The 14,011-nt window shown below is 35.9% G+C and overlaps 1 protein-coding gene across 2 annotated transcripts in view; it reads left to right on the top strand.

Moving 5' to 3' along the window:
- The first annotated feature begins 44 nt into the window (after nucleotides 1–44).
- LOC103152554 (nuclear GTPase SLIP-GC-like) overlaps nucleotides 45–14,011 on the top strand; it is a 16,621-nt gene continuing 2,654 nt past the window's right edge. Inside the window, exons 1-20 of one of the 2 annotated variants that reach the window (XM_007573053.2) lie at nucleotides 45–1,889; nucleotides 2,040–2,121; nucleotides 3,273–3,385; nucleotides 3,477–3,521; nucleotides 7,757–7,795; nucleotides 8,187–8,211; nucleotides 8,298–8,375; nucleotides 8,616–8,709; nucleotides 9,169–9,385; nucleotides 9,478–9,711; nucleotides 10,099–10,293; nucleotides 10,393–10,568; nucleotides 11,177–11,270; nucleotides 11,348–11,435; nucleotides 11,518–11,639; nucleotides 12,571–12,747; nucleotides 12,843–12,997; nucleotides 13,078–13,195; nucleotides 13,295–13,403; nucleotides 13,490–13,623. In XM_007573053.2, the coding sequence (XP_007573115.2) occupies nucleotides 2,055–2,121; nucleotides 3,273–3,385; nucleotides 3,477–3,521; nucleotides 7,757–7,795; nucleotides 8,187–8,211; nucleotides 8,298–8,375; nucleotides 8,616–8,709; nucleotides 9,169–9,385; nucleotides 9,478–9,711; nucleotides 10,099–10,293; nucleotides 10,393–10,568; nucleotides 11,177–11,270; nucleotides 11,348–11,435; nucleotides 11,518–11,639; nucleotides 12,571–12,747; nucleotides 12,843–12,997; nucleotides 13,078–13,195; nucleotides 13,295–13,403; nucleotides 13,490–13,623 (2,280 nt within the window). In that variant the 5' untranslated portion in view covers nucleotides 45–1,889; nucleotides 2,040–2,054. Of the gene's footprint in view, nucleotides 1,890–2,039; nucleotides 2,122–3,272; nucleotides 3,386–3,476; nucleotides 3,522–6,942; nucleotides 7,168–7,258; nucleotides 7,796–8,186; nucleotides 8,212–8,297; nucleotides 8,376–8,615; nucleotides 8,710–9,168; nucleotides 9,386–9,477; nucleotides 9,712–10,098; nucleotides 10,294–10,392; nucleotides 10,569–11,176; nucleotides 11,271–11,347; nucleotides 11,436–11,517; nucleotides 11,640–12,570; nucleotides 12,748–12,842; nucleotides 12,998–13,077; nucleotides 13,196–13,294; nucleotides 13,404–13,489; nucleotides 13,624–14,011 lie in introns of those variants that run through there. The other variant, XM_016661182.1, reaches the window with a different exon arrangement.

The raw sequence follows: 14,011 nt of genomic DNA, 5'->3' as shown, positions 1-14,011 counted from the left end.
CCTGTATATATATATAATGTTTATTTATAGAATGTAATGTATCATCAAATAAATTAAATAACATGTACGCAGCAGCCCATAGTTGGCTTAAGACAAGTTACAACTGGAAACAGGAAGAAAACAAGAAACAAGACAGTCGCTACCTTGCGTGCAAAACAGAGAGTGCGTTGTCATGGGACGCAGGTATTTAAGAATATGCTCCTGGAAAAAGTTTGGAAAGTAAATCAAGCAAGTTTTGATTTTGTGGGATGGCTTCAGCTACAATGAATTGCTGATATTAAATCATCTGATAGATTATTTTTATCATGACATATAAATGAGATTTTACACAAATCAGAGGTGTGAAGTGAAGAGATGGAATAAAAAAATGTGAATGTGTTCAAGAACGTGCGTAAAATCACTATTATCTATAAGTGATGGAACAAATGGCTTGCAGTCAGATTTCACTTCCAGATACAGTTTTCCTCCAAAGGTATAATGTTTTATGATCAGATAGCAGGTCCAGACAAAGTACCACCAAGGGACCCAAAGGTCCTTAGTCAGCAGGGAGACATACAGACATCTTCAGTGATTTTCTATAGATTTACAGAGGACTTACTGTGAGGACAATGATCACAGGGTCACTTGGTTTGCAAAAGCGGAAATACAATTTAAGGAATTGTTTTTGCGAAAGGATTGTGGCTTCTCTCTAGGTCAAACTGACCTGACTCCTTTCCTTCGCAAATGGAACCAAAAAATTACTTGGAAAGGATGGCTGTTGGATAGATAAGAACAACAATCTGAGATAAATTGGTCTATTCAGCAATTCTGAAATGGAGCAGATGCTGAGTTCGTGAGGTCTCCAATATTTTTAAAGGTTGTCCAACACATACTTAGTATAAGGCATGCCAGAATCCTTACGTAAATCATTGGTCGAAACTTTACAACTTACACCACTGAAGATGGGACTGCATAAAAAGGGTGATGTTAAGAATACGGGGAGATTTTTTGTTGAGACTTTGTAAGATTTTTGAGTATTGAACTGATGAAAGTGTAATGAGGAATCCGTGGTAGTGTAATAAATCTCCGGCTCTATGGCCTAACAGCAAGAACTACGTCTCCATGCGTTATTTATACTTAAGAGTTTAGCCACCTTTCAATTCTCCAATAGGTTCTTACCGTATTTGTTATATAGTTATCTTTGATCCCATTTGTTTTTTTGTTTTTTTTTTTTAAATCACTTGTTCTGTATTCTTCAATTTCTTTATTTTGAAACTGTAGCTGGGTTTCCAAGCTAGAGCCGCCCAACCCCCGCCGTCACTCCTCCACCAAGTTCCCAAACAAGCCGACGCAATAAGCAAACACCTGGTGGAAATGCGCATCTGCTGAGCTCGTTATACCAGCTGCTTCTCACTGCAACGCTGGTAAACGAATCAAAGCAACACTCCAGTTATGTTTTTAAAGAGGAAATAACATTATTTTAAAAAAGTTGATTTCACACCCTTGCCCCTTTAACTGACATATGTAACAAGTTTTAAAGCGGCACCAAGACATTTAAAGAGATGTGCAATGTTTTAACTAAAAGCATACCTGCCAGGGTCTTTGTATATTTTCTTTACTTGTAAAATGTTTTCTAATGACTGCTTCTGCCATTTTACATTCAGCCGCTTTTCTCCCCTGATCGCCCCCATGAGTTTTCCTTCAGACCACACCCACTTCAATGTTTTCTTTGCTCTGTCAGTAATCTGGCTCTCTGTGAGAAAACGTGCAACATTTCATGTTATCTTCTTCAAAAGGTCCGTTTTGATTTTTTACCCCCGCAACTTTCCTGGATTTTTTCCCCCCTGTATTTTTGCAATTTTCTTCTCCTCCCTTCCTGCGTGACTTCTTTGCACTACCTTCAGAAACAGGTGAGCATTTCAAATGTGCTATTTTGAGCTCTTAAAACGTTTATTCTATCTGCATTTATTTATCAGCACCAGTTTACCGGGAAAATGTAATAATAACTGTAATCCTGCGTAGTAACCGTTCTTCCTAACGATCAGATTTTTCACTTTCAGTTTCGGTTCTTGGAAATGGATCTCTTTGTATGTGACAAACTAAACCAGTGGGGTCTCAGTGAGTTTATTGAAATATTTCAAGGTAAAGTATGACAAATCCTGACTACTAATGAGGAAAGCTCTTTTGTTCATTGTATTTGGTTTACCAGCATAACTTTAGCTATAGTAATAAAATCAATTTGTTCTCCTGACTGGACATACTTTTAAAACCAATCACATCTGTTGTTTAGCAAGTGAATGCGCATAAATTTTTGTTCAAACAATAGTTGTTTTTTTTTGTTGTTTTTTTTTGTCAAACTTCTCCTTAATGTGTTTTAAAGGGTCTAACCTTTGTTTCTCCATTAGATGGCACTGTAAAATCTACTGAACATTTGAATGGTTATAATTAAAAAAGTCAGCTCTTGAGGGCCAAATTTTACTTTCATAGTATAAATGTTTATACAAGGGCAGCATTATGTAAAAATACCTAGATTTAAGATAAGATGAGATATTCCTTTATTAATCCCACAGTGGGGAAATTTACATTGTTACAGAGGACAGAGCATAACCAATATAAAAATCTATATATACAAAAAAATACAAGTGAATATAGAAATACTGAAACAGTATTGTATGAAATATTAATTAATTAATTAATTAATTAATTAATTAATTAATTAATTAATTAATTAATTAATTCCAGGTTTATTGCTTGTAGTGGAGAGTAGTGAACTACTGAGAGCAGCAGGTGTTGTGCAGTCTGACGGCGGCTGGAAGGAAAGACCTACGGTATCTTTCCTTCACCCACTTAGGGTGCCGCAGCCTGGCACTGAAGGAGCTGCTCAGTGCTGTCAGAGAGTAAATATGAAGCATGACTTTTGTGAAAAGTTTGAGGAGAAATTAAACAAGCTAATGTGCCAGTCAAAGTCATTTTCAGGCTTGTGATGTTACAAAATAAACTATAGGTACAGGGGAGAAAAAGTAGCATAATTTATTATTGAACCTCTGCCTTTTCTTTCTGTAGTAAGCCATCAACTTTTGCCATCATAAAAACACGACTTACTGAAAATACAAAAGCTCTATCCTTATTTTATAAAAACAGTTTTCTCATACAATTACTTAATGGAAAAAATGGTCTCTTATTCATAAATAACATTGCTTATAACATTTCCTCTCTTGCATGAAATAGATTTTTGCCTCTCTTTACAATTATATTTCTAAGGTTGTGGTTAACAGAGTCTCATTTGATTACAGATCAAGGGGTTGACACAGAGAGCCTTTATTGTCTTGAGGATGAAGATATTGACAAGCTGATCACAAAAGTGGGACCGAGAGCTCGGTTCAAGAAAAGACTCAAGCAGTTAAAGGTAATGCCATACATTATTAATCATTTAGTACCACGTCTTCTGCCTATAGATTTAAACACATTGTATATGTAACATTTTATTTTCATTTTAGGAAGAAGAAAACACTAATAGTGAAAAAGAAATTTGTCCTAAACCAGTAAGGCAATCCTCTTCTCACAATAAATGTCAAATATTACATCCATTAACTATCAATATTAAATGATCTTAGACTAGATTAGGAATACACTTTATTTTCCTGAAGTAGGGAGTTCAGCAGGTGTAACAGCAGCAACCTCACAGGAAATTGAGGCATGTTGGTTCACATAAAGATAAACAGTATAAAAATATTTAAAAACAAATTTAAGAATAATATAATGCACAGTAAAGACAAATTTACCACATAAAATACTGCACAGTCATCAAAAATAACATCCTGTTATCATATGTGCAACTGAGCAGGATAATTTTTAAAACTGTGTGTGTGTGTGTGTGTGTGTTTGCACAGGTGAATTAACAGGACATTTCGCCTGTATACACGCAACACTAACGGGACATTTTGAATTAGTGGGACAGTGCCGATGTCCTCATAATTCTTGCAACGTAAAAATGATTGGAGGTGGTTTGAATGGATGTCAAAGGGTTAAATTCCAAAAATCAGGCAAAGTCCCCATAAGTCACAATTACAAGACATGTGTGTATAATGTGTGTATCGATTTGCGCCCCGGGTGGTAACTCTTGGTATTGCGCTTGCTCATGAATAATTCACACATGTGTATTTTTTAGAAACGCTGATTGGCCAGCATACGCGGGTCCCTGTAATGAAGGTTTTTGTCAGGAAAATGTGTGTTAAATAACAATTCTCTTAAAATATGCTACTTTATTGAATGCAAATCTGGCTAAATTAAAACACTGATTATTTTAGATGTACTAAATCTGTAACTGGCTGTTGAGTGATTCATTTCAACAAAGTTAATCTTTAATCTATGGTTTTATAGTATACTGAAGGATGTAAGAGGATTGATAATATTGAGTCTAAAAATTTCAGTGGCTTAATGGTATGGTATTACTGGCCATAGCATATTTTTGGATTGTAAATTAAATTTTGAATGATTAAAAGATAGTTGTTAATAAATATTGGGAGATTGAAAGTTAATTATCACATGCAAATGTAATAGTTTAGGTATAGGGACAAACTTTACCCAACTAAATCCTAACCTAGAGTAATGCAACTCACTAGATGTTGCAGATTTCACTAAAAAGAGACTTAGACTTGTAAGAGGTTATGTGAACATCCCTGGACAACACCTTTTTATCCATATATACAGTGAATCTGGAAAGTATTCACAACGCTTCACTTTTTCCATGTTTGGCTATGTTATAACATTTTTCCAAATTGTATTAGTCCCTTTCCTCAAGATTCATAACACAAATGCCCTATTATGATACGATGTGTGAAAAAGTGTGTGATTTTTGCAAACTAACTAAAAACAGAATTACTAAGAAATTAAATTTACATACATAAGTATTCACAGCCTTTTTCATGAAGCTCGAAATAGAGCTATTTTCACTGATAATTGCAGAGATTAAGTTCTACAACTTAAATAGATTCCATCTGTAATGAATTCTGTTGATTTGATTAGATCTGGAAAGGCACACACCTGTCTTTATAAAGTCCCAAAATGGACAATGGATATCAGTATGCAAACACCAAGCATGAAATCAAATACATTGTCTGTAGACCTCAGAGGCAGCATTGTTTTGAGGCAAAAATCTGGGGAAAGATATAAAACATTCTGCTGCTTTGAAGTCCCCAATGAGTTCAGTGGCCTCCTTCATTCATAAATGGAATCAGTTTGGAACAACTAGTACTCTCTATAGAGCTAGTTGGTTGTCTAAATTGAGTAATCAGGAGAGAAGGGCCTTAGTCAGGAAGGTAACCAAGTACCCTATGGTTACTCCAATGTTCCTCTTTTGAGAGAGGAAAACCGAGAATCTGACCCCTGGCTACAGAAACTGGCTCTTGGGATGCGAAATGTCACCTCTGGTGGGGAAGAAGCCTAAGCAGGTGTGCAAGGTTGAGAGGTTCCATCTAGAAATAGTCGGTTTCACCTTGACCCATGGCTCGGGTTCTGGAACAAGTCTCCTTTAGAAGGGGTTGGACACTCTTTCTCTCTGGAGTTGCCCCCAGTGACAGGCATTTGGCCAGAGTGGACATACTTTTGTTGCCCCCCATCTCGGTGCTTACACATTGAGGTTCATCCTGGTGAGTGAGAGGGTAGCCTCCCTCTGCTTAGAAGTGGGGGGCTGGGTCCTGACGGTTTGTGCATGTGCATGTTCAGATTACCCACCCTTTTTGGAGTCCTTTGAATATTAATGGAGAGTGCACCTCTTGAGGACTCCCTTGTTCTGCTTGGAGACTTCAATGCTCACTTGGGCAATAACAATGAGACCTGGAGGGGCACGGTAGGAAGAAATGGATCTCCTGACCTGAACCTGATAGGTGTTCTGTTGTTGGACTTCTGTTGTTGGACTTCTGCCCTGATATCCCATATCATGAAGGTCATGGAAAGACTCCTGTTGGCCCACCTGAATAAGCTGACAAGCACATATCAGGACCCCCTGCAGTTTGCTTATTGCCATGGAGTAGGAATTGATGGTGCCATCATATACCTGCTTCATCAAACCCACTGTCATCTGGACAAAGCAGGCAGCACTTAGAGGATCATGTTCTTTGATTTCTCCAGTGCATTTAACACAATTCAGCCTGATCTGCTCTGTGAGAAACTTCAGAAGACACAGATGGAGGCCTCAACAAGGACTGTGTGTCTAACCAGGTGGTCAACAACACAGGAGCTCCACAGGGCACTGTACTCTCACCATTCATTTTCACTCTGTGCACATCATGCTTTCAGGATAAGTCTGACTTCTGTCACCTATGAAAATACTCGGATGACTCTGCAGTTGTGGGATGCATCAGAGATGGACAAGAGGCTGAGTACAGAGAGCTGGTGGACTGCTTTGTGGCATGGTGTGGGGACAATTATCTCATCCTGAATGAAAATAGAACAAAGGAGATTATTGTTGATTTCTAGAGAAACAGTGTTAGATCAAGCCCCATTTCCATCATGGGAGAAGAAGTGGAGGTGGTTAAGGAAAATAAATATCTTGGTGTTCAGCTAGATAACAGACTAGACTTGAAACTCAACAGTGAAACCGTCTACAAGAAAGGACAGAGCAGACAGTATTTCTTGAGGAAGCTAAAATCCTTTNGGAGCTGCTCAGTGCTGTCAGAGAGTAAATATGAAGCATGACTTTTGTGAAAAGTTTGAGGAGAAATTAAACAAGCTAATGTGCCAGTCAAAGTCATTTTCAGGCTTGTGATGTTACAAAATAAACTATAGGTACAGGGGAGAAAAAGTAGCATAATTTATTATTGAACCTCTGCCTTTTCTTTCTGTAGTAAGCCATCAACTTTTGCCATCATAAAAACACGACTTACTGAAAATACAAAAGCTCTATCCTTATTTTATAAAAACAGTTTTCTCATACAATTACTTAATGGAAAAAATGGTCTCTTATTCATAAATAACATTGCTTATAACATTTCCTCTCTTGCATGAAATAGATTTTTGCCTCTCTTTACAATTATATTTCTAAGGTTGTGGTTAACAGAGTCTCATTTGATTACAGATCAAGGGGTTGACACAGAGAGCCTTTATTGTCTTGAGGATGAAGATATTGACAAGCTGATCACAAAAGTGGGACCGAGAGCTCGGTTCAAGAAAAGACTCAAGCAGTTAAAGGTAATGCCATACATTATTAATCATTTAGTACCACGTCTTCTGCCTATAGATTTAAACACATTGTATATGTAACATTTTATTTTCATTTTAGGAAGAAGAAAACACTAATAGTGAAAAAGAAATTTGTCCTAAACCAGTAAGGCAATCCTCTTCTCACAATAAATGTCAAATATTACATCCATTAACTATCAATATTAAATGATCTTAGACTAGATTAGGAATACCCTTTATTTTCCTGAAGTAGGGAGTTCAGCAGGTGTAACAGCAGCAAACTGACAGGAAATTGAGGCATGTTGGTTCACATAAAGATAAACAGTATAAAAATATTTAAAAACAAATTTAAGAATAATATAATGCACAGTAAAGACAAATTTACCACATAAAATACTGCACAGTCATCAAAAATAACATCCTGTTATCATATGTGCAACTGAGCAGGATAATTTTTAAAACTGTGTGTGTTTGTGTGTGTGTGTGTTTGTGCAGTAAAAGACAACAGACCAAACAGCAAACAATAAGAATGTGAAAAAAACAGCACAATTTTTTCTAAAACTGTGTTTGCCTAACAAAAATAATTATTTTACCTTAGTGCCAAGAGCAGAATGAAGATCCAGTTGATTTGACAAAGGTAAGTGTAGGACTACTCTGGTTTCTACTTTTCTATTTCTTCTTCTTTCTTTTTTTTTTTTTTACAAACAAAAATCTGAAAATTATCTCTTGTATTTGTATTTGGGCCTCCTTACTCTGAATAAATCAGAGTAAGGAGGCCCAAGAGCCTGTAAGTGCCTGTCCTGAATAAATCTAGGACAGGCACTTGCCTTCTGAAGTAACTTAATCCTTCCTAGACATATTGGTCCTCTTTTTTAAAATAAATTACCCCTGTGACAGCTGACTTTATGTAAGAGTAATGACACCTTTTATTGTTGCTAGTCAAATAAAATATCCAGCCAAAAAGCTAGTAAATATATTTTATTTAAATATACAAAATCTAAAAAAGTTATTTTTGTGTGCATCCTCAGATTTTACCCTCCACCAGTAATACAGGTGGGAAATACAATGTCTTAATCTATGTCTCATATTTTTTATTGTTTTTGAGAGACCCAACTAATCTGTTTTTTTTTTGTAAAAAGAAAAGCGAAAACTTGACCTTCAGGAAGAATCTAGCATAAAGAAACCAAAGCTACAGCGTAAAAGATCTCAATTCACAGGTATTGATATGTTTTGATCAATGGTGTCAAAATAATGTTGATGTAGAAATATGATGCATTTTTAGGTAAGCATAGAATATTTTGTCAGTGTACTACAATAAATAAAATCTATTTTGATAAAATTATGTGTAAAATATTTTACCAATATTTTACCAATATTGGTAAAATATTGAAGAAGTGAGAGTAGCAATAAAATGAACCAATGTTGTTGCTAAGCCTTTGTATTGTTTTCACTAACAGAATCAATGATAATGAATGATGTGAAAAACATAATGACACATGTTCATGCTAAGCTACAAAATCAAGAGACCACAGATCTTAATGAATTCTTGATGTAAGTATAATTTTCTATTTTTCCATCATGCCTTACAAACAAATAATTACAAGTTTGAGCTAAAATTTTCCCTGTTTATGAGGTTGTTTTTCTCTCTTTTCTCAGTTTTGTAGGTCTGTTTGATTTTGTTTTAATTAAAGACACAATTTGTCACAAAAATTCCTACCTCTTGTCATTATTTGGCTTCTCTGGTAATTCCACAGAAATTAATTAAACAAAATGTGTTCATATCATGATGGCAGTGTTTGTGAAGAGTAATTGGTCTGAAATGAAGTCTGGTGGATGGTGATTTCATAGTATAAAGTTCATGGCACTGGTGCTTCTTGGTCTTCAGGAATACAGGCAAACTATGGCGATGTGATCTACATAGGTGTACCATTATGACACAGCCTGGGTTAAGTTTTTAGATAATTCTGTGCACAGGTGGAAGTAATTTAATTTTTTCTTAATTTTCAACAGGACCAAAATTAGAGATTTGGAAACAGACAAAAGGGAGCTGGTTGGTGTTTTTGGTAAAACTGGAGCTGGAAAGACCTCATTGATTAATGCAGTCATTGGTGTGAGGAAACTTTTGCCATCTGGAGATGTAGATGCATGTACCTCGGTCATGATCAAAGTGGAGGCGAACGGTCTCAACTCGAATTATGAAGCAGAGATCGAGTTCATCAACAAAGAGGTGAACAGAACCATCAAACTGTTTGTTCATATTATAACCTGGAGTATTGCAGGGTTACACACTTAAAACCAAACACAATATTTCCTTTTCAGGAGTGGGAAGATGAGTTGGGGACCGTAGATCGCTTTCTTGAGGATGACGAAGAGCAGGAGAACCATGACGATGATGAAGAGAACGATGGCTATCATGACCTTATTGAGAAGCTTACAGCAATTTATGGAGAGGAATGGAAACAAAAATCATCACAACAGCTCATGGATAACAGATACTTCAGAGAGATTCCAGAGTTTCTTCAGTCCACAAAGAAGATTTTAACTTGTGAATCGGTGAGATGTGACTTTTAGGTCTGGACAGATACTGATAATACTACAAATCATAACTGGCCAGGCGTCATGTATTAGGTTGTGGTTTTGAACGATAGACTTTTGGCGTCACCTGCCCCTCTAAATTGACCCAGTCGAAAACATTTGGGGTCATTCATATAAAGTATACTGACAGGTATACAAAAAGTGGAGATAGTCTATGAATCATGCTCATGTTTTAAAATCAAATCAAAATGAGAATCTGTAGCAAAACTTGATAAATTATGTTTGAAATGTTGCCAGTTCTTTGTTAGCTACTTAGTACAAAGAACACATTTGGTTTCAGGGTGGAGACACACCATGTGTGCTTCACCTTTCATTTCATGGACTGCTTTATTTTTGCTCCATCAGGCTATAGAGCTATCTGCAAAAATATTGAAGTACACCAAGCAAGGAGAAGACAAAGATATAAAAAGGTGGTACTGGCCTCTTGTGAAGTGTGTCACTGTCAAAGTACCACAAAATCATTTTCTCCAGCATGTCACACTTGTGGACCTTCCTGGAAATGGAGACCGTAACAAGAGTCGAGACTCAATGTGGAAAAAGGTAATTTGTACCTTCATACCATGGTATTCACTCTTTCAACTTTTAGATTTTAGAAATATTGTTAAAGCATTCATTTTCACTCCACCATTGTCACCTCAGGTTGTTGGAAACTGTTCTACGGTGTGGATCGTATCTGAAATCAACCGAGCAGCATCTGATAGAGAATCCTGGGAGATCCTGAAAAGTGCCAGTAATTTCCTTGGAAATGGTGGCGAGTGTCGATACATTCACTTCATCTGCACTAAGTCTGACGTTTTAGGAGATTTACATGATCCGTAAGTTTGCTGATACACTAAAGGTGGAAAATTTAAAGAGTCAATTCAGACATCAGTGAAGATGGGTCAAAGATCCAATAGTTGTACTTAGAAACAGTGTTAAAAAAAAAACACCATCACACTAGCAATGCTGTGAAGTACATTGTTATCTGTTGGGAATGATTGTCAGGAACATTGAGCTAAACATCCACCAAAAGTGATTAGCTGGTTTATGAGTGTAGATAAATGACTCTGTCACAGGTTTTCAGTAAACTGAAAGTAGAACAGACGTTTATAGTTTAAAATAAAAATATGGCTGGCTAAAGGAACACACAGATACTGTAGGGTAACTATAAGGTCCCCAGTAAGTAAAATAAATGTGTGTGTTACATATGTTTTTTAATCCTTTTATTTATGATTTTAAAAGAAAAACTTATTCACCAAGCATTCATGTCCACCGGAACTTAAAGTTCATTTTTGAAATGTTGCAAATAACTCAGAACTGATTGTTAAAAAATAAAAAAAGATCAAATACTTTTTAAGCTGCCTCATTTATATCTGTAGTAATTGCTACATTTCATGACGTGATTTCTGTCATAACGTTTTCACTGGTGAATGTTTTCTTTTAGTTCACCAGCTGATGCTCAGGCCAAAATCCTAAATAGAAACTTAAGAGCCAAGGAAGCGGTGGGCAAAGAATTCAACAAGCTAAACAAGATAAAGGTGAGCTTTGAACAGCATATGATTTTCAAATTGATCATCTACAATTAAGTAACATGAACAAATTAAATTCCCCACAGAAATATTTTAGTAATGAGTGTTTCAAAGTCTTCACAGTGAGCTCTGCAGAGTTTCTGAAACCAAAATACCTAAAGCCGGAGGACACTGGTAGGCTACAACTGAAAATGGAAGATTCCTCAGTAATGCAGCCTCAGTTTTATGCTAATATGACCTTATTGTGTTTTCAAAGAAATTCCTGAGCTTAAAGATTTTCTGCAAAATCTAAACGACTCTCACTCAGTGACGCTAAACTACGTTTCTGGAGCTCAAGGGATTCTGTCTTTGATTCAAGGGGCCAGCTTGAAAAAAGTGGTAAGGCTGAGAAAAGAAGAATCTGAATTTTTCCAGTTATCTTTAATATCAAACGAAGACGCACTTTTTGTGATACAGATTTGCAGAACTTTGTTTTACTTGACAGCCTCTGTATATTCTTGGTTCAGAATATACTTTTCTTATAATTCCTTCCCTTTTGATAAAAAAAAGACCAGATTAAAGCTGCCATATATAACTTTAAGAAAAAAAATCACATATTTGTTGAAACTGTCACTGTGTGATGACAGTACAATATAAGACAGAAAATATGTGAAAACATCCAGCTACTCTGCCTTCTCCCACTGCTCACTAGAAGCCAACTAGAAACAACCAAGCAGAGTCTAGAGGAGGGCTTTACCGCTGTCAATCATTCCTGTGTCCATGCTGCTCACCCTCCCTGCTATTTGTTATGATATAGTTTCTCCCCATCAGCAGAGCCTGTCGTTAATGCTAAGGATAGTTAGTATGTAAAATCCTGTAACGTTGAGTCATTTCTCCCTCTTTAGCACATTTAGCAGCGTGTCCACAAGGTTGATTGACAGCACTAAGATGCTTTTTCTGGCTCTGGTTAGTTCTTTTGATTGGTAGCGGTGTATTGCTTTAGATGGCAATAACAGCACAGGTAGGAAGTGGAGGAGCTCGATCTTTTCATAGATTTGCCTCATATAGTCATGATGATTTGGCGATAGTTTTAAGAAATATGTATAAAACATATTTTTTAAATAAAAGTTACACACTGCAGCTTTTAATAACACTAACCTCAATGTCTAAAAAGATCCTTGCTTCTTACTGATCTGTTAGCAGTTCTATATCTGAAGTTTGTTCCAGTTTCTTGACCTAATGTTTGATTAAAATTAGCTAACCAGGATCCAGTGAACTTCAAATGACTCAGTTAATGATGTTTTAAATGAATAATGTGTGTTTCTTTTAGGCTGACTGTTATAAAGTTGTGTGTGACGATCTTGAGACAAACCTGATCTGTCAACTTGATGGAATCAGAGATGAAATGCGGGACATCTACAGCACCTTTATAAAATGTCTTGATGAAGGAGTTGAAACTTCCAAAAGTTCTTGTAAAAATACCCTGAAATTCTTCTTATATCCTACAGTACGTAATCTGATAGTTTTATGAATCTATGTTCTAACCAGTTTGTATTTTTGTCCTTTTACTTATTTCTTTTTATTATCTGTTTTTTTTTCCAGAGAAAGAGTGGAAGTGCTCAATACTACATCCTGAAGAGTGTCGTCAAAAATGGTGGCATCCACAAACCAAAAAAGGGGAAAGAAATAAATTTCAACATGAAATTAACTTCATTCTTGAATAAAAGCATCGATGAGGAATTCAGAAAAACCTTCCCGTAAGAACTTTATAAACACAGTTGCTTTACTGAAATTTAGGATCTTCTATAAATAATTCAAATGTGGTAAAATTTTTCAGCAATGAAGGAAATTGTGGTCCATTCAATGGCGTGATCAATAAGTTTTCACTTGACACTGAAAAACTAAAACCAAAGTACACGGATGCAGGACTGCAGCTGACTTTTCTCAAGACAGAGGTATGAGAAAACATTAATACTGAATCCAACTGCTCTAAATCATGTAATATGACAATTCATTGACTCTCTGGGTTTGACTCTTGACTGTTTTTTCCTTAGGAGGAAAAGATTAAGACAAAACTGAACAAAATGATTCGTGACAACAAAAAAGTCATCTACATGAGTCTAACAAAAACAGTTGAGGAAATCATGAAAGAGTGCTATGAAAGTAACAGCTGGTTTTTTCATCAAAACAATAGATGCTACTAATTTGTGTTATTGTTTGGACATTAATTAACTTCTCTTTTTTTGCAGAAGCAGCAGAGTTTCGAGGAAAGAACACACTGCAGAACATAAGGGAAACAATACAGGTCTATGTGCACAATTTCCAGAACAGCATGTTTGAGAAAGCCAAAAATGTCATGTTGGAGCTTCTCCTCAAACTGATGGTTTGTTTCATTTTATGCATTAAAATTTCATGATTACATTTAACAGACAATGTCTTTTAAAAGCATCCACATCCATTCAGCTTTGTGATATTTTATCAGATTACAGCCACTAAGAATGAATGATTCATTTATTTGTAGACTAGCACAAATGAATCATTGTCAATTGGAAGGAAAATTATGTTTTGGATATTATTCTTGCATTCATTCCCTTGAGGTTATACTGAGGTAATATTATGTTTTAGAATACTTCTCTACCAAGTTTGTTTTTCTAGAGATTAAATATTTTGTCTATTTTCTTTGGAAAATGCCTCAAACTCTGTCAGACTGAATTGTCTGTGAATATCAGTTTTAAAGTCTTGCCACCGGCTCTCAGTTGGATTTAAATCTG

The sequence above is a fragment of the Poecilia formosa genome, unplaced genomic scaffold (genome assembly GCF_000485575.1).
Source record: "Poecilia formosa unplaced genomic scaffold, Poecilia_formosa-5.1.2 Scaffold317, whole genome shotgun sequence".
In the NCBI taxonomy this organism is placed as follows: Eukaryota; Metazoa; Chordata; class Actinopteri; order Cyprinodontiformes; family Poeciliidae; genus Poecilia; species Poecilia formosa.
This window is presented reverse-complemented; position numbering and strand designations above follow the sequence as displayed.